The sequence below is a fragment of the Cololabis saira genome, chromosome 13 (genome assembly GCF_033807715.1).
Source record: "Cololabis saira isolate AMF1-May2022 chromosome 13, fColSai1.1, whole genome shotgun sequence".
Classification (NCBI taxonomy): domain Eukaryota; kingdom Metazoa; phylum Chordata; class Actinopteri; order Beloniformes; family Belonidae; genus Cololabis; species Cololabis saira.
This window is the reverse complement of record NC_084599.1, coordinates 13,924,625-13,950,150: the sequence shown is the minus strand read 5'-3', so window position 1 is coordinate 13,950,150 and position 25,526 is coordinate 13,924,625. Positions and strand designations below refer to the sequence as shown.

At 41.8% G+C, this 25,526-nt stretch overlaps 2 protein-coding genes across 3 annotated transcripts; one reads left to right on the top strand and one right to left on the bottom strand.

Moving 5' to 3' along the window:
- Positions 1 to 527: 527 nt before the first annotated feature.
- zyg11 (zyg-11 family member, cell cycle regulator) lies at positions 528 to 8,704 on the top strand. Its single transcript, XM_061737840.1, has 17 exons — positions 528 to 859; positions 1,610 to 1,775; positions 3,174 to 3,385; positions 4,102 to 4,419; positions 4,540 to 4,653; positions 4,745 to 4,861; positions 4,946 to 5,086; positions 5,186 to 5,362; positions 6,264 to 6,328; positions 6,532 to 6,631; positions 6,727 to 6,777; positions 6,859 to 7,020; positions 7,192 to 7,239; positions 7,348 to 7,545; positions 7,636 to 7,688; positions 8,288 to 8,385; positions 8,510 to 8,704. Exons 1-17 carry the CDS (start codon positions 836 to 838, stop codon positions 8,692 to 8,694), a joined length of 2,229 nt encoding a protein of 742 aa, XP_061593824.1. The 5' UTR covers positions 528 to 835; the 3' UTR covers positions 8,695 to 8,704.
- A 1,934-nt stretch (positions 8,705 to 10,638) lies between these two features.
- echdc2 (enoyl CoA hydratase domain containing 2) lies at positions 10,639 to 19,067 on the bottom strand. 2 transcript variants are annotated; one of them, XM_061737841.1, is made up of 11 exons: positions 18,768 to 19,053; positions 15,905 to 15,972; positions 15,738 to 15,825; positions 15,577 to 15,663; positions 15,386 to 15,478; positions 13,457 to 13,513; positions 13,287 to 13,349; positions 13,068 to 13,192; positions 11,228 to 11,278; positions 11,100 to 11,147; positions 10,639 to 10,918 (listed from the first exon to the last, which is right to left on the bottom strand). In XM_061737841.1, the coding sequence occupies exons 1-11, from the start codon at positions 18,961 to 18,963 to the stop codon at positions 10,841 to 10,843; spliced, it is 954 nt and encodes a 317-aa protein (XP_061593825.1). In that variant the 5' UTR covers positions 18,964 to 19,053; the 3' UTR covers positions 10,639 to 10,840. The 2 variants fall into 2 exon arrangements, 1 of the variants encoding a protein (XP_061593825.1); XR_009783925.1 differs by having other exon boundaries at positions 10,869 to 10,918; positions 11,228 to 12,977; positions 18,768 to 19,067.
- Between the last annotated feature and the right edge of the window lie 6,459 nt (positions 19,068 to 25,526).

The following is a 25,526-nucleotide window of genomic DNA, read 5'->3' as shown; positions in this document are numbered from 1 at the left end:
GCGAACAATTTCGACCAGGGATGAAAATAATAAATTTAAAAAAAATAATACATTTAAATATCTAAGAATAAGGCTACACCACATTGCCAAACTCACCTCTCCTGACCTGCAGAAAAGGAGCATGAGAAAGAAGCTCTGCAAAGCAGTCCTCTTATGTGCATTGGTTTGTGAACCATATTGCACCATTTGTGAATATATTTTGTGTGTATATATGTATGTATATATATATATATATATATATATATATATATATATATATATATATATATATATATATATATATATATATATATATATATATATATATATATATAACCAGTGTTGTATTCTGCGAGTTATGACTGATTAAATGCGCTGACCCGTAACTGCGCCAGCCAGACATGACACTGAGTGGAGCGGGTGCCCGCTCCAAGATGGCGGCCCCACCACTCGCCAGCGCCAGTAGGCAGCAACGGTCGATGAGGCGTCTATGCGTATACGTCTATGTTGACGAGAGCAACGCGCGCTGGTCTTCCGGGTCCCCTCCAGGCTTCCGTAGCTTATGCACTTCCTGGGCTGTGACCTTTGTTTACTGTAGTCGCTCCCGTCACCAGACCCCAGCGCTCTGCGGGGAAAGCGCGTCCCCGAGCGGGCTTGTGTGCAGCCTGTGACCGCCATGACTCCCGCCGAGGCTGGCGGGGCTCACCGTGTTTCCTCAGGGAGGGGGTTCCCAGCTCCCAGGCCCCGGCCAGGGATCTAGCTCGTTGCGTCGCTCCCCGCTGACGTCTGGCCCCGACACCACACCCGGCCGCACAGGCTACAGCCACTGTTTTTATTGTTTTTAATCCACACGGCCATGGCCTGTAGTTTGCTGAACACGGTGAGTGCCTGTGACGTCATACAGTCATTATGCGTCTTGAAACATTGTTGGGATTAAGAGGTTTCTGTCGAAACAAGACATGGAAAAACGTATACATGCATTCATTTTCAGTAGGTTAGATTATTGCAATGGCATCTTTACAGGCCTTAACAAGAAATCAATCAGGCAGCTGCAGCTGATCCAGAACGCTGCTTACAAACACCAGGAAACTGGACCACATTACACCGGTCATGAAATCACTACACTGGCTTCCAGTGAGTCAAAGGACAGAGTTTAAAGTCTTACTGCTGGTCTACAAAGACCTGAATGGTCTTGGACCAAAATACATGTTGATCTGTTAGTTCCTATGAAGCTCCCAGACCCCTGAGGTTCATCTGGATCTGGTTTGTTGTGGTTCCAGAACCAGAACCAAGCAAGGTGAGGCAGTTCAGTTATTCTGCTCCTCACCGTTGGAACAAACTTCCTGTAGACCTGAGGTCTGCTCCACCTGTAGATCCTTTAAATCAGGCCTAAAAACATTACTGTTTACTGAAGCGTACTCTTAAATTAAATACTTCCTGCTGTATTCTACTGCCCTTATTTCTTTATTATTTTACCTCTTTTCTTATAATTTTATTTCATTTTATTTGTTATTTGCTGTTTAATGTGTCTTGCTGCTTTTAATGTTGATGTAAAGCACTTTGAATTACCTTGTGTTGAATTGTGCTGTACAAATACACTTGCCAACCAAGATCCTGTTGTGGTTTTCAGGAGGACGCCTCTCCGGCGGCTCTGACGGACCTGTGTCTCACGTATGTGAGCCAGAACCTGGAGTGTTTCTGCGTGAAGCGCCCCGATGGCTCCCTGGGCTTCAGGGATGCTGTGCTCTTCCCTCAGGAGCTGGCGGACCAGCTGCTGGCCAAGATGGCCTCTGAAGGTAAACCTGGACGTCTGATCCAGTCTGATGCCGATGTGGTGAAAACTAAACATTATTTTTATTTTTTTATTTAACCTTTATTTACCCAGGCAAGCAATTTAAGAACAAATACTTATTTGCAAATGCAGCCTGAACAAAGAGCATAAGCACTTTTGGGGGGGAAGGGGAAGGGGAAGGGGAGGGCTAGAAATAAAAAAAACGTTATATAAAATTGCATAATAATACGATAAATATGTACAATAAATATAAATACAAAAACATTAAGAGAATGGCATGTTGCAAGTCGGCCTGATCAACAGGTGCGAGAGTCAACTGTAATTTGTTGCAGATTTTGTTTGAAGACAGACTGAGATATGAGGGCAGAGAGTTTGAGAGTGTTTTGTAGTGTGTTCCAGTCCTTAGCTGCAGCAAACCGGAAGGCGCTGCGACCAAAGACTGCACAGGCTTTGGGGATGGAGAGTTTAATGAAATGACTGGACCTCAGATTGAGGGCAGAGTGTGACAGGTGTAAAAGGGAAGAGAGGTAGAGAGGTGTTACTATGTCTTATTATGACCATGTTATGCCTCTAATAACTTTATGGGGTGTGGGTTTTGTTTGAATATTGGTGGTTGTGAGAGGGAAAGAAAGATTGGGACATAGTGGTTCTTCCCAAAGAGCTTTTATGCATCAGGCATGTTGTGTAAGTGTAATAAGGTTATTGGTACATTAGTTTAAATTGTGCTTATAAATAAAGTCTCTCTGTGACAACCCATGATGGAAATGTGAAGTGAAACACGCCAGGCAGCATGTCAGTTTTGAAGGCTTTCTGCACTATATTTTCCTGGACGCTTTTATCCAAAGTGACTTTCAACAGAGGAAAGCAATCAACCAGTATTGAACATGGCAAACTGCAGAGTAAGTGCAGGTCAGGTGGCATTCAGGTGTGTGTAAAGAAGTGAGAGAAAGTGCAGTTTATGACTGGAGGTACTTTTGGGAGAGGAGAGTTTTAAAGAGCTTTTAGAAAGCAGAGAGGGACGTCTGCTGTTGTAGTAACTGGTTTGAGGAACTGTGTAGGAGAACAGTCTCAACTGAGATTCCTTTGTGTGAAGAGAAGACAACACCAGTCGATGTTCTGATGAGCACAGTGACTGGGAAGGGGGTCATGCCTTTTAAGATTGAGTTCAAATAAGCAGGTTGTCTGTCAAGCAAGCATTGTCTGTCTTTAAAATGTTTGTTCATGTTCAAAACTTTCTGAGTATTGAAAGCAAATGGGATTTTGCATTTATGTACTTGTTTAAATCTTCCATCTCCATCTAGCATGCAATCCTCGCTCAAGCCAGACAGACAAAGTATTGTTTGCTGCTCAGTCCTGTGTCAATCCCAACGATGAACCTTGACACAAGCTTATTCCATTCCAGGTCTATTGAACGACAGCACAGTGGGGGTGTTCAAGAACTGTGAATACCTGCGGTTGAGGCGAGCCTGCATCCGTACAGCACGGATCTCTGCAGAGGCCTTCCAGAGGGCCGTGTGCCCTCACAGACTGCTGGAGCTGGACGCAGCCAGGGTCAACGCAGACCTGACCATCTCTGATATTCTACAGGGACTAGCCACCAACAAATATTGTCAGGTAACGTATGCTTGAACTAGGGCTGGGCGATATGGACAAAAAGTCATATCTCGATATTTTCTAGCTGAATGACGATACTCGATATATATCGCTATTTTTTCTGTGCCATAATTGGGGTTTCCCCCAAAGCATTATAGCATAGCATCTCTGTTAGCTTCATTTTTTTCTGAGGCAAACCCTTAAAAAAACAGTCAGTTTTAATACAAAGCCTCGTGCCAAATGTCACACAGGTTCCTTTATTAACAGAGGTCTGCAAAATATCAAAATGTATAAAACAAATGAAATAAAAATAAACTGCCTGCAAATATATAGAATAAAAATGCATCTTGAATAAAATAAAACAAATATCCCTTTCCTGCATAACAATTACATTAAAATACACTGTGCAATTAATACAATGTAGACAGTAACAGACTTTTCCACTGAGGTTGACAGTTGTGCAAATAACAAAACATTTGTGCAAATCTCAAATAAAACATTCAAGTCAATTTGTCACAAAATAAGCTATATCAAAATCATAAAAAAAAAATATACATATATATTTTTTTTTAATCGATATAAACGATATTGTGTCGTACCATATCGCGTTTGAAAATATATCGATATATATTAAAATCTTGATATATCGCCCAGCCCTAGCTTGAACCACTTTCTTTTCTTCAAAATGTTAACATAATTCAAATTTGTGTATTTTTTACCACTTGTCTATCCTTCAGGAATCTCTCCAGAGGCTTGTTTTAACTGGTCTGACCATGTCCTCTCTGGAGGAACCAATATGGTATCAGTTCAGCTCCCTCCGGGGCCTACGCTCCCTCTCTCTGGCTAATGTGGACTTTTATGATTCGGGGCTCATTGACGTGTGCGCCCTGCCTCGACTCGAGAGCCTCGACCTCTCCAACACTTCAGTTACCAACCTCACTCCACTGCTGGGCCTGAAGGAGCGGCTGCGCTCGCTGACGTTACACCAGCTGAAGAGGCTGGAGATGAGCACTGCTCAGCTGCTGGGGGTCATCGGCCAGCTCAGTGTGTTGCAGGTTAGCTCAAGTGTTTAACACGCATCTGCTCAACTTATCACACATTAGGAAATGTACTATAATTGTGGTCTAACAACCATTCCTTGGTGTCGGTGTGCACATGAAACCCTGTAAATGCAGCATCTGGACATCAGCGATGATAAGCAGTTTACCTCCGACGTGGCTCGTCAACTCCTCGGACAGCCAGGGATTCTGCCCACTCTTGTTTCTCTCGATGTCTCAGGCAGGAAACAGGTGTGTATGTGCCTCCATGACAACATGAGTTTCTGAAGCTGATGTGTAAAATTATTTGATGAGTAAATACTCATATTTGTGAATGTTGCAGGTGACGGATGCAGCCGTGAAGTCATTTGTCGAGGAGAGACCGGGCATGACTTTTGTGGGACTTCTGGCTACAGATGCTGGTTTTTCTGATTTTCTGTCAGGAGAAGGAAATCTTAAAGTATGTGTAGATGCAATCTGATCAACCTCTGATCAAAAAGTGTTGAAATTTAGCTCAGCTAACCTGTTCTCTGTATGCAAACAGGTAACAGGCGAAGCCAACGAGACTCAGATCTGTGAGGCATTGCGCCGGTACAGTGAGAGGGAAGGTTTTGTTCGAGAAGCTCTATTTCATCTGTTTAGCCTCACCCATGTCATGGAGAAACCAAGGCCGGATATCCTCAAGGTAAACCGACAGCTTTTCTGACTTTATCAAGGCAACAGTTGCATAATCTATGAATTCAATGTGTTTCGGCTCACATCACAGAGTATCATTGTTCTCTAGCTTGTAGTTTTGGGTATGAAGAATCATCCAGCTACTCTGAATGTCCAGCTGGCAGCAAGTGCATGTGTGTTCAACCTGACAAAGCAGGATCTGGCAGCAGGAATGCCAGTCCGGCTGCTGAGTACAGTCACCCAGCTTCTACTGGAGGCCATGAGGACTTTCCCCAACCACCAACAGGTAGCCTCATGCTTACCACATTCTTTCTCAGTCAATATGAATAGTATTTAGTATTGGTACAGTCTGCTCACGCTAGGAGTTTGAATTTTGTCTTGAATGCCACCAGTTCCCATCACTGGTGTAAGGGTTTTGTCTTTTTTGGAAAGGTGATACTCTTATAACGTTATGATAGATGGGTGACAATGTTCATTCTTATTTTTACGTTGAACACAAGATGGACAACTGCAATGTGCTACACATGCACTAATATAAGCAGAAAAATGCACATCAATAAATAAAATGCTATTAAATGCGATTATAAATCTGTACAGAATGGAGTAAATGATTTGTAAAAAAGAAACTAAAAGTCTAAACTGTCTAAATCTGTTGTGACAGCACAATCTTAAGGTTTTTTTAAGGCACCTGTATAAATGAACAACATTAAAACCTGTTTTTTCACAAATATACTGTACATCAGAAATAATTCAGGGGATTGCTAGTTGAAAAACATCACTTAAAAGAAAAAAACATCTTTACAATCAAAGCATGTTGTAACAACCAGAAAAGATGATGCAGGAAACGTTCTGCAACCAAAAAAGTCACTTCCCCTGTTTTGAGAAATAGCTAATTTGTTTTCGAAATTTTCAACATAGTTTTGCATTGGAACCAAATGATGACCTGAGCAGATGGTATATTATTCAAGAACACAAAGTATCACATATGTCTCAAACAAATGAGTATTGTAAGAACTGCACATATCTAATCAATGTGTACAAAACTCTTGTGTAACCCATCTACTGGGCCTGTGTAAGTGAGGAGAGCTGATTAGAAAAGGGTATTCACAGATTATCATGTGAAGAACTGCAATCAGACATTTTTGATGATCCTGCACCAATGACTGTTTTGCGTTGTGTTTCTGCAGCTGCAGAAGAACTGCCTCTTGTCTCTGTGCAGTGATCGCATTCTGCAAGAGGTTCCATTCAACAGGTGAGAAAAGGATATTTGATTATCTGAATGTTCATTTAAGTACCACAAACAAATGAACAGGCATGTCAAATACAGTGAAAGTTAAATATTTTTGCTGTAAAATGTATCTCAGTATGACATAAATAATTCACATACGACTATTTAACTTTTTCTGTCAAAGGCCTGATTTGTAATACAGACTGCTTCACCTTCCTGTTTCTAAGGTTTGAAGCTGCCAAACTGGTGATGCAGTGGCTCTGTAACCATGAAGACCAGAACATGCAGAGGATGGCTGTCGCTATCATTTCCATACTGGCTGCTAAGGTATATCTTGTGTTTTAAGTCAAGGTTGCTGTTATTCATGCAGTATAAACATATCTGCATAGACAGAGTTATTGAACACTGCGTGCTGTTTGCAGTTGTCCACCGAGCAGACGGCCCAGCTGGGAGCAGAACTGTTCATAGTGAAGGTGTGTTTTTTTTTAGTCTCTTAAGTTTTGCTTATTTCCCCAAAAATGTGAATTTCTCTCATAAATGTCTTTGGCTTGCAGCAACTGCTCCACATTGTGCGTCAGAAGGCAACTCAGGGTGTGGTGGATTCAACCCTCAAATTTACTCTGAGTGCACTTTGGAACCTCACCGACGAATCGCCGACAACTTGTCGACATTTTATTGAGAACCAGGGACTAGATCTGTTCATCAAGGTTCTAGAGGTACACAGAAATATCATCACAAGTGTATAAATGAACAGTAAGCACAGCACATAGATGTCTAGACCAGATAACTATAGAGGTTAAATATCACAGTCATGTTTCTCACTGTTATTACATAAATGGTGACTCACTGTTGTTTTCTATCCATACCTCCATGAACCATCTCTGCAGTCTTTCCCAAATGAATCTTCCATTCAGCAGAAGGTTCTTGGTCTTCTGGTGAGTTTATTGCATTTTTTTTTTATATTCTGAGAGAGACACTCAGTGTTTGTCAGATTAATCACATTTACACATGACCACATAACCTTTATACCTTTTGCAATGCAGAACAACATAGCAGAAGTTGGGGAGCTGCATGGAGAGCTAATGGTGCAAGGCTTTCTGGACCACATCAGCACTTTGCTGCACAGCCCCGAGGTGGAGGTCAGCTACTTCGCTGCAGGAATCCTCGCACATCTGACGTCACGAGGAGAGGAGGCCTGGACTCTCAGCGACACTCTGCGGTCCTCACTACTTGAGCAGCTGGTAGGAGAAGGCAGATCTGAAAATAAGTCATGCACATAATACCAATTTATTTCATAAGTTTGAGTGAAATTAACGTGTGCATCTTTCTAGCATACTGTCATCATGAAGTGGCCGCCGCCTGAGTGTGAAATGGTGGCTTACAGGTGAGAATTTCTCCAGCCACATGTTTAATATTTTGATTATTACCTATACATTAAAGTCAAAGCAGGATTTTGCTACTGTAGTGTGCTGAAGTAAATTTGATGTTGAGCCTCTTTGTTTTAGTGTTTATCCATTATTTCATAGATTGTTTAGTTTGTGCTTTAAAAATAGAACAAAAGATGATAAATGGCAATCAATACCCTCAGAATTAGCACAACATTGTGTCCCATTTATTTATAGTGAGCTTGAAAACTTAGGTGAATAAACTTAGATTTATTCCACCTCTGACTAATAATGAGAGAGGGTGAATTGTATTTATAAATTATAAAGTAAGACCACTCTTCATTCAGGATAGAAAATGAATTTTGTTATTGTTTGTAAACGGAACAAAGTCATCTTTGTTGTGCTGTGAGACATGCTGACTTTCATTTTACTTGCATAACACATTTTAGCTTTGTCCTTGCATTTTTGTCCAAATTGCAAAAAGCAACAACAGCATAAATAAACTTTGAACTCCTGTCTCTTGGCTGTCGGACACAATCCACAGTTTCTGACACATTGGTGAAAATTCAAATCATTTTTTCTTTGTGTTGCGCTTTAGGTCTTTTAACCCCTTCTTTCCTCTGCTGGAGTGTTTTCACACCCCTGGTGTGCAGCTGTGGGCGGCCTGGGCCATGCAGCATGTGTGCAGCAAGAATGGTAAAATACACACACATGGACACACTTGAACAACACTTGGTTGTCTATCAGTTTGCGTGTTCTACTGACACCGCTCACTTATTAAAACCATGAACCTGTTTAATCTTGTGTTGTTGGTCTGCAGCTTCCCGCTACTGCAGTATGTTGTTGGAGGAGGGGGGCCTTCAGCAGCTGGAGCACGTCCACGAAAACCCACAGACCCACAGCGACGTCAAACTGCTGGCTGAGAGTATTCTGGACAGCCTGCAGCGGCACAGAGCGCGCACCGGCCAGCCGGCCTACACAGGCCGCCGCCCACCACCACAATAACCTCATAGAGGTGGTCTTTTTCTTGTATTTTTATTTTTTTAGCTGGTACTTGCATCTGTTGAAGGTTTTTGACCGTTTTGTATCTTTTTCCTCTTTCAGAAAACCATACTCCTTGTTAAAGAAGCGGGCCTGAGGCGGAGTGAGGAGAGTTGTGTGCGTGCATGCATAACTGTGAACGCAGGCCTCGCACACAAATGCACAGGAATTCCTAAAAAGCAAAACGGAGTAAAGGACAAAGACATTGCAATTCTTTGCACACTTTAACCTTATTTATTTTCTGTGTGTTTGTTTCAAAACAAAAGTATCTTGTGTGCAAATCCTGTGCTGAAAAATGTAAAACATAATAACATGATGGTCGATTAAGCTCAATTTGGAGGTTTTGGTTTTGCTCTCTCTTCATAAGCTTACTTTGGTATTGAGATGTTTTTTTGTATGTGGGGGGGGAACAAAAGGCCAGCACTCACTTCTAAATAACAGCTGAGCAGAGGGTCAACACCCAGAGGTTGTCGTAATATAGCCAAGTGCTCTGGTCGTCGGAATTGGTTGATTACGCTTTAAATATATGCATGACCCTGCTGTGAGCTCAAGCATGCTGGTCTGGACGCTTGTACTGTTCATTTTAGGAATGCCTGTAAATATCTTGATAGCAGCGCTCTGCTCACTGAAACCCTCGCCTCTGGGGCCACGGGACTGCTGGCACTCCCCTCTTCATTAGTCTTTAATCAGATAATGCTTTTGATTTGATGTGTCAGGACACTTGTCAAGGGTGCTTTCAGCGAGCTCCAGTGTTCCAAACATGAAAAATGAAAGCCCAGATTAAAGAAGACTTTCTAGTGCGTTGGTGTCTCAAAAACACTGAGCAGCTCAAATTTTGTGGCAAAATCATCAGCGCAGAAAAACTCAAGAGCAGATTCGGCTGTTTATGTCTGAGTTACTGCAAATGTACTCCCCTGGACACATATAGCGACAATGGTGGTGATGTAGTCATGATGGATGTAATGAGTCACAAGTGTTTGTTTGTTTTTTTTTCGCTCTTTGAGAAATTTGTGTAAATATTGCTATATTTGCTCTGCCTCCCAATGCATCAGGCAGCGACAGCACTTCAGTGTGAGCATGTGTGTAAGTTCACCTGTACAAGCAGCTGCATCTTCCAGAGTGTATGCAATTTGCACATAAGAGACAACGAGGGAACAAATAGTTACTGTTCAGGACTTTTTGAATTGGTTGCATGGACAAAATGTAATTCTGTATTCTCTCTTTTGTTTTGCAATCTAAACAATTTAGGAAGATTATGAAGGAAATTACAAGCTATGTGAGATTGGAAATGCCATTTTGTCAGGTATGCCCTCTGCCGTTTTCTAGGCAATCAATACCATATAGTCTCTTTTACAAACAAGAATATCCGTGAAGCAGGTCAGGAAACCTGCTCAGATGGCTAAATGTGATAGCTGTAGGTTGATTTATTTGGCTACAAAATGGTACTCCACCCATGCTGGTTCCATGGAAAAATGCAACCAGTATTTGCATGACTTCATTTGTTGTGTAAATTATGATCATGTGATTTTTTTAATTTTCTTTTTTAAATAACTGAGCATGCTGATGATGCATGGGTCTCTGACCGATCAGCAGCTACAACGAGGGCAACGAGGAGTAGAAGAGAGATTTCTATTTTCACTTAGTCATGAACAGGATTGAATAAAATGTGTTTCTCCTTTCCTTTCCCACACAAATGAATAATTTAAATGGAAAATGAAAAACGTCAGCCTTCTATATGTCAGCTAAGACTGTGCCATGTCGCTGCTCAGAGTTGTATTTGCAAATTTAGAAATAAAAAAATAAAAAAAGAATGTAATGTTGCCAAAAACTGACTACGACACATGGGATAACTTTTTACTCAATCATCCAAAGGTTGATATCACCTATAACACATGGAAGGCAACACAGTCAAAACAAAAACTGGACTCAATCTTTATTGTTCTTTTGCATCAAAGAAAATTCACCTCCTCCAGACCGTCACCAAAGCAAACAGCCACGGCTGTGTCCTGACCCAAACTACTGTACCAACACTGGGAGGCACAGCAGATACAATCGAATGTTAACTGCTCCTCTGGCATGAGCTTGTAGAGAGCAAGTCCACACGTGTGTTTTATTCCCCAGTGTACTGCGGAGGTCTCTTTTCGATGAAGGCTGCCATTCCCTCCTGTCGGTCCCGTGTGGGGATGACCTGAAGAAAAGAGAAAGACAAATAGTGGGTGGTGATCAGAGGGAGCACGCATGCTGGAATTTTAGGGAGAAAAAGCATCGTGGCTTGTCTCAAAATTTAGAGGAAAGAAGAATTCCTCAAGTATTAAAAAATATATATATATATATATATATATATTTGGAAACAGCCTTGTAAGACTTACCCTGGCATAACACATCCTCTCTATCGCCATCCCTGAACCGATGTCAACCTGGAAGAGATGGATAAAAACCACCAATCTCACTGATGTAAAGCAATTAGAAAAACAAAGACTGATAAGTCACAGTTTACCTCCATTCCTCTGTTCATTGCCTCTTTAGCCATGCGCACAGCGACAGGAGCCTGGGCAGTAGAAGTGATGGAACGTTAAATGCCAAATGTATTAATGAGACACCATTCACTGACTTTTCAGACTATAACCACCTTGTTTCTGTTCATTACATCTGTGGAGACGACCTCTAGCTGCTGCTCAGCTACAGAGCCTCAGAACGGCATCTCCTCTTGGAGATGTTTTATGTTGGACTTCCCAAGTGTAAAAGTTTAAATATCCTGTTGGGTCGGGGGATTAAACGGCTAGCAGCAGTAACAGTAATATAATAGCGGAGCAACATTGTAGTGAAGACTGAAGACTAGGGTTGCCACCCGTCCCGTAAAATACGGAATTGTCCTTTATTTGAGAAAAAAATGTTGCGTCCCGTATTGAACTAATATGGGACACGATTTGTACCGTATTTTCATTAACTTTTACACCATATTCTAGTTGAATTATTGAAATAAATTAACTTTTACACCAAATTCTAGTTGAATTATTGAAATAAATTAACTTTTACACCATATTCTAGTTGAATTATTGAAATAAATTAACTTTTACACCATATTCTAGTTGAATTATTGAAATAAATTAACTTTTACACCATATTCTAGTTGAATTATAGAAATAAATTAAATTTTACACCATATTCTAGTTGAATTATTGAAATAAATTAACTTTTACACCATATTCTTCACCTGTAGCTATATTACATCTGGGCTGATGTGGACGTACGTAGCATAGGAGGATATTTCAGTTGCTATTATGGTTGGCTGTCTATACAGTCATGCAAGTTCAATGCTATTAAAGCATTTTAAACTTTAAATCAAAGCATTTTGTTTTTTCATATAAAATAAACACATTTTTATTCAGTTTAGAAGTTTTAGGGCTTTTTTTTTGGCTCCTGCGCTGCTGAAATCAGGGCGTCCCTTATTTCTATTTCTGAAAGGTGGCAACCCTACTGAAGACAGTCACGTCAGAAAGGAAAAAAATATTTGAGTAACTGGTGGACCTGCACCCCTCACCTACAGTTCTGAGTTCTGGTTAGTGACCGGAAGAGTGAGCCATGGCTACGAGCCTCTGAAAGAGGCTTGCTCTGGGGGAGGGACTGCATGACCTTTGGCAGAAGGTGAAGAGCTCAGACATCAAGCATCGTTGCTCCTTGAGGACTAGAGGAGTCAGCTGAAGTGGTCTGGGCATGTGATCAGGATGGCTTCCTAGCTGATTGCTGTCACCTTTCTAAAGGTCCTTGAGTAGGAATTGCATACATCAAATTATTTGGTTTCACCTTGGAATATTAGAAAACGGGAATGTCTCGAGGACCCTGATCAGCCTGCTTCAACCACAACTCTTCACCGGATAAGCACAAAATAAAAAGATAACCGGCAGCCACAACTCTACCAGGATCTGTGGGTTCACCTATCATTGAGTCTATTTCACCTCACTTCCAGTCATCACAAATCAGTCACTAAGGCCACACCGGCCTGAGCATTCGGCCGCGGATGTGTGCTCATGTCGTGCTATTTGTGGTCCGTTTCTCCACTTGACTGCCACTCCGGCTCTGCCAACTGCAGGCATCTGAACTGGAGTGAAAGATATATGGGATGACAGAGGCCTGGAGAGAGAGGAGAGAAGAGTGGTGGGAGGAAAACACCAGGATCTGAAGGAGGGAGCGATGAAGAGAGGCAGACAATGAGCAGAAGAAAAAGAGGGAAGAGAGCAGATCTTTGCCTGAAGGGCAGAAGGAAGGGATGCATCAGTGTCCTAAGTCATGGCAAAAAAAAAAAAGAATTAAAGAAAAGAGAGAGTTTTCATTTTGACCTGGGGCAGTATTTCTCTGGCCAGGCTGAGCGCCTCTCTGTACGCTGCGTCTCCTGCCTGGTTCTGTTCCACGGCTCCGTTTACAAGCCCCATCTCCAGAGCCGTTCGCCCGCCCACACGTCTACCTGGTAACGGATAGAGAGATGAAGCCACACACACAACCCGCAAAATCCTGCACTCTGAACCTTTTCCAACATGTCGTCGTTTGTGAACGGCCACCTGTGAATATGAGGTCCTTGGCCAGAGTGATGCCGACCATCCGCGGCAGCCGCTGACTGCCCCCTGCAGGATAAACCACTTCAAGGTGAACCCCTCACAGCTGCCTCGTCTTTCAAACAAAGTCGATGAGTACAGTTCAGGGTCACTCCTGTGACCTCTGCTCGTCTTACCCGCCCCTGGAAGCAGCCCCCGTGTCGTCTCGATCAGACCCATCTGTGCAGAATATGCTGAAAAACACACAAACACGCACAGAGGACGGTTGAAGGTGAGAGCTTCTGCGTGCCATTAAGGCGCAAAGTCTGACTAATGCCTCTGTCAGAGCAATAGGCACCAACACCTGCTCACCTAGCTCATCCGTGCTCGACCAATCATGGAGCCGTCACGTCTAATAAACCAGTCACATGTCGGCTCTGTGTATATGAACAGCTGGGCAGATGGCCGTCATTAGCCCTCAAAGTTCATCAACGGATCATTAAAGCACACGTCGGCAAAATGTCAGCTCGTCATGTGGAAGAAAATATTTTCGCCTGACTACTGACATCTCGAGAGTCTTCACATTCTTTCATTAACGGCAACTAATATTCCTTACAGTAACCTCAAAACTGCTCAAATCCACACTGGCATTGATGTGTTTGATATCATCAGTATGTGAGCTTCTTTCAGTCCCTCATTTAGGATATGTGAAAAAAATACATTAACATTTAATGCAAAGATTTTTTGATCACTGTTTTATCAAGACAAAGGCTTTATACAATGAAAGTTTTTGCACCCTTGATCAAATTTTAATAATCTATGAATAGCTCAGCAAGTAAAAGAAAAAAATACTTAATTTCCAAGTAGATAAGACTGAAAAAAATCCCTATTAACCTATTAACCCTATTCTACTGGTTTAAGTGCAGGTTTAAGTGCAGTGTTTCATCAACATTAGTCTAACTTGTGTTTTACAGTTTAAATGTGATAAAAGGACATGTGTAAGGTAAAATAATAAAATAAAAATAAATAGATTTAAAACAACAGCAATAATAATAATAATAATAATAATAATAATAATAATAATAATAATAATAATAATAAATATACCTGAAATATTATTATTAATAATATTTCAGGTGTTGCTTACAGAATTTTCATCCATTCTTCCTGCTAATGTCTTATAGGAATCTGGAAGAATTGAACAAGCGCTGCTGCCGTCACGTCCAAACAGAGTCCTGATGACATTAAGGTGGAGAGGGTTTAGCTTGCAACTCTTGAGGTATTCTGTTGTGGACTTTGAGATGTGTTGTGTATCATTAACCGGTCATACCAATCCTCTTTTTATATTCTGGGTTTTTTTCAGATACTGTGATATTTGATTCTAGGAAGTTACAAATATTTCAATTAATATGTTCTACCCTCTACCAGCAAAGAAAACATCAAGCCAATGACAATAACACAATTCTAATTACAGACTGGGATCGACCCCCCCTGTTTTCAACTCTAGCTTTTAAGAAAAACAAACAGTACAGTAGATGTTTTGCATCACTTCAATGATTGCCAGCGACAAAAAAAAAAAAACTATCTTTCCTGCCACCTCTGTTCTTAGCTTTTTAATTATTTGATTCCACTAAAAATGACGACATGACATTTGTTGAGTGAATCTTGAAGTTTAACCAAAGTGGTTATCGCCTCTTTGATTGTTTTAGGGTTTAATGTAAAAAGAAAATGTAAACAAGTCAAGGGCAAAAATTAGTTTGATTTAGCAAACAGTTTCACTTCTTCTTTCTCTGACTTGTTAAGAATCCAGTGATCACTCTGAGTGGTTCCCGTGACACCCTGAAGAGTACTGACAGTCAGGTTGAGATCCACAGCTCTGATCTGCTCTGATGCAACAAGGGAGATGTCAGTCAAAGGAAATGACTCTAAGTGGAAGCTGAAATCCTCCACCACCATGATTACGCTCCACCACTGATCTGATATGACTGGATTGGTGGCAGCTGCAAGGAGAACATGCCATAACCTTTCCAACTGAATTAACATCTCCCGTGACAGGAGAAAGCAGATGTTACTCGAGCGTGATGCAGGTTCCTCCACTGCAGAGTAGAATAGGTGAAGTCACTCACTGGCTGTGCGAAGGTCACAGGCCAGGGCGAGCTCCAGTCCACCTCCAAGGGCCACGCCGTCCATTGCTGCTATGGTCGGCGAGGGCAACGATGCTGCGAAAGCAGGAAGAAAAGTCACAGCTCCATGCAAAGACTGAGAACAAAACAAAAGTGACTCTTCATTGAGCCACTTGTTATGGTTCTCCTCCTACCTATTTGAGTCATCAAGGACCGCAGGCCGTGAACGAACAGGTCAGACTCGGCGTCGGTCATCAGAGATCGCTCTTTCAGGTCGGCACCTGTGCCCACATGATGACGCACACGTCATCTCAGCTGACGTGAGCAGGCTCTAGACGTACAAAAGACCACTCACCTGCACAGAAGACCCCTGGTACTAAACTTCTGAAGATAACCACACGCACTGCCGAGTCACTGGAGAGGGAGGACACCAGCTCCCCCATCTGCACATACAAAGAGGACTCTGTATCCCAGCTAATATACTGTGTATGTGTGTGAAAAATACTTGCCGGGTCCACTCACCTGTGACACGAACACATGACCGAGAGCGTTTCTTGCTCTGTATCGGCGCATCAACACCTCCACGATCCCTGAGAAACAGAAAACAGGAAAAAAATCATATTCATGAACTGTAATAATAAATAAATTAGTATTTATAGTATCATAGAGTGTAACAGAACAAGAAGCTATTGTTATATCCAGTTGACGTTATTAAAACAATTAGATGAAGAACATGAGAAGAAAATGATGAGGAAACACTGTGAAGTCCATTCATGTTGACAACATTTAAAGTGAAACTCAAAAGATGAAGTGAAGCTTTTCAGCTTCCTCATATTTATAAATCATCAAATATCTTTTGGTTTTGAAAAAATATTACAGGTTCTGGGAAATTACAATTTCACAGTTATTAAAGGAAATATCTAGTGTAATAATCAGTAACAAAAGAACTTTGTGGTTGAAATCAACACGTTTTATGATGAGTTCATACTTGTGATATCTTGCTTAAGCCATTATTGCCACATATTCATTCATTTAGAAAGAATGGTCATCCTTGAAGCTCAAACAGTATTATGGCTACATAGAAAAATATTATTATTATTAATATTATCATCATCAAATAATACAATATCATAATATATATTAAAAAAAGCTGAGAAACCTGTGTGAAGCAATGTGCGTATGTGTGTGTGTCCTACAAAGGTCTTAAGTAGCCTACTCTTTTTCGTGTTTTCTAATTTTAGACAGCAACAACAAAAAGTAGTAATATCATTAGATATAGACTAAGTAATCGGCTGGGCAGTCATTGATCTGAGGATTTGTTAGGATTTTAAATCATCAGCCATGGCTGAAGAAAATCTCATATCAGTTAACCACATATCCACAACATTTTCAGAACAAAGTGACTCAACATAAAAAAACAAGGTGGTACTTAGTTTGACCTCCCTCATAACGAAGCACAGATTTAGTTGGGAATTTATAAGTTTTTACTGAAATTATCAATTACCCTCATCATGTTTATCGATTCACTTATTAAATCCAGACCAAGTTTTAATGAGGAAACAAGAATACCTACAAACACTTCCATCCTAAACAGCAGCACAATCATTTAAACTATAACTACAGTACAGCCACACAAAACTAGGTAAGTCTGTCGCTGTGTCGTTGCAGGTCAAAATAAATGTCTCATCCTCTTATCGTATGTCTCGTTGATTTGTTTTGTACACTCTCAGCACCAGCACGCATTGATAAAGAAATTGATCAATTTAGAAGTTATCATAAAATCTGGAACCAATTCTGAGGTGGAAATGGTTTTCAATTCACACATCAACCTGAGATTAACTGCCCTTCGGTAAGTTTAAGAGCCAGTCAGTGCTCATACATTGTAGAAATATGGATTCATTTGTTGGCATCCTTCCATTCGAAAAAGAACAACGGCCACTGAAATAACTTGAAACTAACAAAAGTAATAATAAATAATAATTTGCTACAAATTGACTAATGAAGATCCAGGCATTGCTTTTTAATTGTGGCTCAGCAGAATGATTATAAAAACAACATCATGAACAGGCTTGGACAAATCAGTTTGGGCCCTAGAAGAGATTGAAAATGATTTGACCGTAGTTACACGTTAAACTAAAGTATGTTCTGTAGTTAATATCACAAGTGTCTTCAATCTTGCAAGCAGTCTGGTTGTTTTTAGGGTGAAAAGTCGTAACTCTGCGGTTTGGTTCGATGGGGTTCACCACACTGAACATGGACCACAGAAAAGAAATGAGATCAGAAAGAAAATTATAGACAAGCATATTAAAGGTAACAGGTATAAAACCATCTCCAAGCAGCTTGATGTTGCTGTGACCACAGTTGCAAATTTCATTTTGAGGTTTAGGGTTGGTGAGACTGTAGCCATTGTCACGGGGAAGATGAGGAGATGGATAATACGAATGGTGACGAAAGAGCCCAAAGAGATTCAAGGTGAACTCCAAGGTCAAGGTACATCAGTATCTGATCACACTATCCATCACAGTTTGAGATGATCAGAGAGGACTCCATTGTTGACAGTAAATCACAAAAATAATTGGAAGAAAGACAGGAATCTGTCAAAACGCATATTCTCAAGCCATTCATTTTATGAGAGAATGACCTACGTAGAGATGAGACAAAACTGGAGCTTTTTTGCAAGTCATATCAGCTCTGTGTGTTTAAAAAACAAACAAACAGTGTACCTTATTGAAAATATGGCGGAGGCTCGGTTTTGTTCGAGAATAAATAAATAAAATCTCAAGGCTACGAAGTATTCTGGAGTGAAATGTGAAATGCCTAGTGTCAGAAAGCTCGGTCTCAGTCGCAGGCCATGGGTGGTCCAATAGGATAATGAATCAAAACTCACAACTAAACACCCAAGAATGGCTAAGAACAAAACCCTGGACTGGTCTCACACGTCTGATGAGTCCTGATTTAAAAATTCTACTGAACATCTGTGCAAAGAGCTGGAACACACAGTCTGGAGAAGAAAGCATTCAAACCTACTACTGTCATTTAGCAGACCTTTTATCCAAAGCGACTAACATCCTAGAGAACAATACAAGCACAAAATCACATAGGAGGGTACAGCTGGATAAGTGTTGGTCAGACATTTATTTATTTATTTATTTTTAATGATGGTGTCAGTTGAACAACAAGTTTAAAGCAATGTATGATCATGAGTCAATTTCAGTATATCATTATCAGTATTATTATTGTTTTCAGTTTCAAGTGACCATGGTGAGTTTTTCCTCTATTTGAATACGTTGCCAGTAACTGAATGGTTGTGTACTTGTGTTGAGTAGCAGATGTGTTCCAATGTGAATCTGAACTATGTAAGGTTCCAGTAAAAACATCTCCGTACCCTCGTCCTCCCCCTCCAGCCTCTTCAGGTCCACCTGTGGAGGCTCCGGCGTGTCCGCGCCCCCGCTCCCCGTCAAAGGGCGCTCGCTCCCGGCCAGCAGGCGCGCTCCGGCCCGGGGGAGCGCTGCGCGGCCGGTCCGGCTGCACCGCCACGACGAGCAGCCCGAAACCACGAGTCTGCCCAGGAGGGCTGTCATCCTCGCTGATGCCGGTATGTGTTGCCTCCAGGAGCGGGGAGATCGTCCAGCAAAGTTCCAGCTCAACAGCAGGAAATGTTCCGCTTCCTGTAGGAGGAGGGACTTGCTGCTTCTGCTCTCACACGGTGACAACTCAAACTGTGACCCTACAGGTTGTAAATTGTGGAAGTTGCGAGTTTTCTTTTTACTATTTTGTTGAAGTGAGATCCTCTTTTGTTCTCACTCATAAAGTAATTATTTCTCCCAGGACACTGAAAGTACAGATTCCTCTTTTAGTCCCATGTGGTGTGTATAAAAGCCTAAAAATCCCCCTATCTTGGCGTCTTATACTATTAGACCAATTTAATCTCAACGTTTTATAAAAACGTTTAAGTATAGCATTATCTGTTTAACAAGAATGTGGACGAAAATAACACAATTTTGTGGGCAATACTAAGCACCCCATTCCTACTTCAGATGGATTTTATACAAGTAAGTTGTACTTTAGGGCTGTTATTCATCTGTCCTTGCTTGCAAATCTCTTTAAAAAAAAAGATGCTTCTGGTAGTTTGCTTTTGTGGAGCATTAAGGTGGGTGCTTAGATCATTTCAAGAGGGAAAGGCATAAGTAATGGTCTTAAAGATGCAACTATTGCTGCACATCATTGTGGAAAGAATTACAATTTCCAAACTAGTTAGAATTCAGTGTCCTACAGTGAGAAAACGTGATCACTAACCAGTGGAAAGCATACAAAACAGTATCTTCACAGGATCAGACATCCCAGCAATACCCTTCACGTCGAGGTCAGTCTGTACAATCTCTGGAGAAATGAAAACTCCAAGAGCTACGACTCAGAGCCTACATGCTTCCCTGAACATGTCAAATATTACAGTTAATGACAACACAATTAAATGGCTGAACCAATATAATTTGTTTGGAAAGGAGAAAGCCTCTTCTGTCTACAAAGAACATGGAAGTATATGGATGAACTTCACAGACTTCTGTAACATGGACAGATGTGATGTTTGGGTGTAATGTTTGAAACACCTCACACCGACTGTGAAGCACAGCAGCGGAGGGGTTGATGGTATTTGGTTTTGCAGTCACAGGCCTCGCAGACACTGAATTAGGCAGAAGCTCCTCAGCATCCCGGGATTTTCCAGAGGCAAATGTGAGGCAATTCGTCTAATAAGTTATATATATGATAAAAAAAATATGTTTTAAACACACACACAAGAGGAAGTGCTGACTATTGCATATAACTTTAGATATTTCTGTTAATCATCTTCTCTCTCTTTCACACACACATACCCACGCACACACACACACACACACACACACACACACACAATCTGAAATTCAACCTTCGTCTAACCCGAAGCCAAATTAACAATTTATGAAGACATGTTTATGAACTTCAAAAAGTGGGGGAATACTACCACCGTTCTCATGTAAACACATTTTGGTTGCCAGAATACAAGTAAAGATGCAAATGGTGTCCTCCAGCTGTCAGTCCTCAGGAGAGTCCTGTCCAAATAAAACAGCATGCTGAGGTAAGGTTTTCCGACAGGCTGTTTATGTCTGTCCTGACCATGCATTATTGAGCAGTTCTTTACAAGTTATGCAATCACGCAGTACGACAGAGGCCCTTGTGGCACAGCACTTTCAAATGAGACAACCATGACTGAGCGCGTATCCCTGTGCGTGTGATCTACGCGCTGTGGCAGAAATCCACCAGTTATCAATCAGATCCTTTCCATCTGTCACAGCGATTTTCAGTGTCAGTTTTACTGCTGTCTGGCTTTATTTACTCCTCCTAATTAACTTTGATGCCACAGGCTTTGGGTAATGAATCATATTAATTCGTAATTGCGAATGTGAATTAATGATGGGTGCAGAGGGCGCAGGGTGTAGGTGGCTGCGTGTGCTGCAGGGTGTCGGATCAGGGGGAAGCAGGTAGAGCGAAACTGAAGCCATATTCAACACTGCAGATACCCGTAGTTTTCACTCATGTAGATGTACCACTTAAAAGAGACACATTTGTTGAATGAAAGATAATTTTGCCACAAAGAGACATTCAACTGTGTCTGTTACCTCTGATGTGGCATCATCTTACAGTCAATGGTGGAGAGAGATCGGCATCAACCAGTGCGTCGTGTTGCAGTGAGGTGAAACATTACCTGGGGCAATAAGATGACAGAGGTTAGTCAGGTTTAATGTCTAGAAGGTTTTCGCTCGTCCGAGCTTGTACCTTGACACCCAAAGCAAATGGAAGATGACACTGGCAGTTGGAGTACGAGGGTGTTTGAGTGACAGGAACTGACCTTCACGGAGTCTGACGCAAACTGCTCGTTCCTGGACAAGAAATGGGACATGCATCACATTCTTAGTGGCCAGGTTTAGCAGCCATTGCCTTCAGATTAAAAAAGAAAAAAAAATCTTCCTCCATCTATATATTTCTAAGACCTCCATGTGGCAACATATTCAGGCCTAAATTGTATGAATTTGCACTCTGTTGTGCGTCATTCTCTCTTTCACTGACGCTGGCCACACGTTTCCCCTCCAGTCCTGCAGGGGTCAGCCTTGTATCAAATGGTTGAACGTAGGATCACTATCTCTCCTGTTGCTCTTCTTCCTTCATATTATTGGTGGTCTCACCTTCCTCGCATGCTAGAGTCAGTGACAAACTACTTTTCAAAGAGACACGTGTTCTCTTTGCTTTGCTTGTCCCAAAAGAAGACAACAACACAAAACTGTCCTACCATATCTGCCTCCCCTTCATCCTCTTCTCCAGCAGAATTAGGAGTTGATGTGAGCAATCGTGTACAGAATGACGTGGACGGCCATCTATTCTCAGCTCGATCAAAGCCGTGGGCTGAGTCTGAACCCTCTGAGCGGGGTGGCCTGTTGACGGGGTATGAGGTCGGGGGTGAGTCAGAAAGGAGGGAGTGAGCGGTACCCGTCTATTGAAATGTCTGTCAAGAGCAAGATGGCTCAGTGATCTGCTCAGGGCCAGTGCATTGTGTTTGACCCGGCTTTGAGTCTGATGATAGTAACAGATTATTCTCTTTCATTAAGTCCAGTCTGCATAGGTTTGCTTTTATAGGCACCCTGGGTCAGTCTCTGTCATTCAGGTCCTAATTTTACCTGCAAAACCTTATAAGGAGACAAGAGCTACCAATCAGGGCTTAGTTTATTCTCACAAACTTAAAATGGCAAAAATAAACTAAATGACAGGGTTGTTTGAGGTTATTTGAGTGTGCATGTGTGTGTGTGAGAACTGACAAAATGAGACAGTACTGTGAAAAGTTCATAAAAGCAGGGGAGAATGGACGAATATGTGGATGGATGGTCTTGCTGAGGCAGCAGAACATTCTTCCGTGACCTGCTAAAATGCTTCGGTCTGGATAATGACTTTGAGCCTGCAGCAGCCGTATCTCAGCAAATAACATCATGTTTCACAGGGATGCTCACAAAGCGACACGTCCACAATCCTGAAATCTGTCACATTCCCTAAAAGTACACTAATGTGACTCTTCACGCCTGAAAACTGGGTAAGAGTTACATCTCCAGGAGAAAGTTTTGAACAAAAGGCTCAGCATCACATGAAATAGAGGATTCAGAAGTATTTAGAGAGGGATTCAGGGATTGCTGGTAGGAAAAAAAAGGATAAACCAATGATTTCTGTTTTTGGCCACATTCTGATCCATTATAGGCCATAAATAAAACACAATATCTTTGTGGTCTGTCTCTTCATGTCTAATCTTCTCTCTCCCCGGATCACTCGCCCACAAATCCAGCTCTCAGGAACGAGGCAGTCGGGACTGATTGATAGATGACTGTGGTCTTGGTTCAATTACATTAGAATGATGGAGCAGGTTATGTGCTGAAAAAAGAACATGGGGGCACGATGGAGGAAGAGTTATGACCATACTGAGCCAAAATAAAAGAAAAAGGGAGGGCAGAGCTATGGTTTTACACTGACAAAAGCCTCAACACAGAGCCCACTCTGTGTAGAATATAATCTGTGGTTGGGGAGGAGTTTCATCAGCCGTTATTTAGTCTGGAAATCCCCCAAAAATAAAGGTAAACAGATGAACCAAAGGTGGCATCTCAAATAGCAGAGGTGGCTCTCCCCTTAGGTTGAGGATCAGACAGGCTGTCTGGCAGATGACAGATGAAGCTGCATACACCTTCATTAAAAAATAAAGACGGTTCACTGCTCAGCCTAACCGACACACACACGCGTACACCCGGTCACAAGAGCAAGGAGCATCCACGGGCAGGACACAACCCACATGCTACCCTCACATGATCAAACAAGACGAAACCTTGATATGTACCCTTGACACACACGGCATTCTGTGAAGTCACACCAACGTTTATCCACGTGAGCACACACACAAGCCTCTCTGGAAGCTGACACCATTTGGAGCCATCAGGGAGGAAAGTTGCATTAATGATTCCGATGGCCAGGCTTTAGCAGGGCCGTTAGCCGCAAACACGATCCAGCGTGGCCATGTAGGCGGCAAATGCATGACAGAGGGAGCAGACAGGCCGACAGAAAGCGACACCAATCAAACGGGCTCATTTTTCTCCAGGCGGCTTTGCTCCGACTGGCGTTTTTCCTTCAGTAATGACTCATCAGACGTGAGATGGATGACCATCCCTGAACCGCAGCAGTTCTGAAATGAAAGGATGACAGTGTTGAGGCTGTAATATCGTCATCTACGAGAGTCCCCATCATGCAGCCGTGTAACTTGGTGTCTCCTGACCACAGGTTGCATGATAGTGAGCCACGGAAACTTCACCCACTGGTTGTTTCATGTGCATTTTAAAAGGAGCAGAGCTGCATAAATTTCAGACAAAAGATTAGATAAAAAGCCCAAAAAGTAAAGTTCATTCTGTGGAGCTAATCATTTTTAATTTCCTGTCTGTGTAATCATCTAACAACCCCTTTGATCTTTTATTCACACTCAACTATTTAAAACATTCTGACCCCCCAGGTTGGAAACTCTTCACTTTTCTGAAGATAAGTGCTTCTGATGTATGCATATGTGTTTAATGCTAATTTGTCTCCACTTTTGATGATCCACCTTAATCCCTTTAACCTAATTTTCCTGGAATGTATTTTAAACAGATGGATGTATCAGGAAATACAGTTCTTGTCTTTCTTGTGGACCCTACAAAATCTCTCTATTAGACAATTAGTTGGATTAGACGGTTTTTTAGCTGGAAAATTGGAGGGAGAAAGGTTTTAGAGCTGGTGGTTTTGATGCAGAGAGCTGACCAGCTATTCCCTGTAGAATCAGATGCCTTTCACACGTAAGATCTGTAATGTAGACATTGCATGTAATATGCAGTAATATCAGTTGCCTGACATGTTTCTTCAAGTTTGTAGAATCCAGAAAGCTGTCCATCCGTGATGTTTTATTGTAAGCCTGTTGCAATAACTCTGGTCCTCCTGCATCTTTCTTTTTTCTGCTGAGCATCTTTTTCCCTGCTACAACATTAATCTTTTCAAAGGTTTTTTTTCCATACTCCTTTGTGATGCTGGACTGCTTTGGTCATTTCTGCTGGTACTTTTAACAGTTTTTTTTGTGTGTTTTTTACCATGCCAGTGGGAAAGTTGTTGAGAGTGCGAGTAATAAGAATAAGACTCCAAATCCAGATGTGTTGATGAGCAGATGTTAATGATGTTGGGCAAGAGCAGAAAAAAGAACAAGGGCAAGAACGTTCAAATAATTTTCTTTCGATTATCATGCACAAGACGGCATCACTGCCAAAGCCCAGTGAGTGTTAATACCCATCCCCATAGGGATTGATAAAGTTTTACCCAGTACTGTTACGCTCATGGGGCTCTTTTCACCTAAAGATTACGATTCTCCTTTTAAGGTTTTTGATTGCTCAAAAAGTAGCCTTGTTGTTTATGTTGCCACAAACCCTTTGCAGACCTTTTAAAGATTTTGGCCCCCTAGTTATATCAGCTGCAAGGTCTGTGCACCTTAACCTCTCGCACTACTGGAGAAGGCACCAGGTAACACTAGAGATTTAAGATGGGCTGGTGAAATTTCACCTGGATCGTAACCCTTCTCACCTAAGTCTTCCTGTCTCGCTGTCAGGTGTCATGTCTCGACGCAGCCATCTTCGCTGGACAGATGTTGCTGCTGGCCAGCAGCCAGTTGAATAAAATGCTGCACTGCTGCAAGACAATCACTGCATCACTCAGCTGATCCTGCCAGGTGTTTCGTCTGGGAGTGAAGCTGGTTTCACAGCCCATCTGCTGGAGTAAGATCGAAACAGCATGTGGTGTTCAGTCCGCACTGTTGGCTGAGATTCTTAAAAGTGGTATTGATCCTCTTTCCGAATGTCCAACATGGAAGCCAAGAAACGTATACCCCAACAATTGAATGATGCCTGAAGGCAATAGGGAAGTAAATGTGGTTCACTGGTTGCAATTAAAGTACTTCTCAGTGAGGAATGACATCTTTGTGGCCGCTGCAGGAGAGTGGCTTAAGGGCATCTTCTACACAAAACTACCTGGTAATAAATTATGAACAATCACAGCCATAACAATTGTTTTA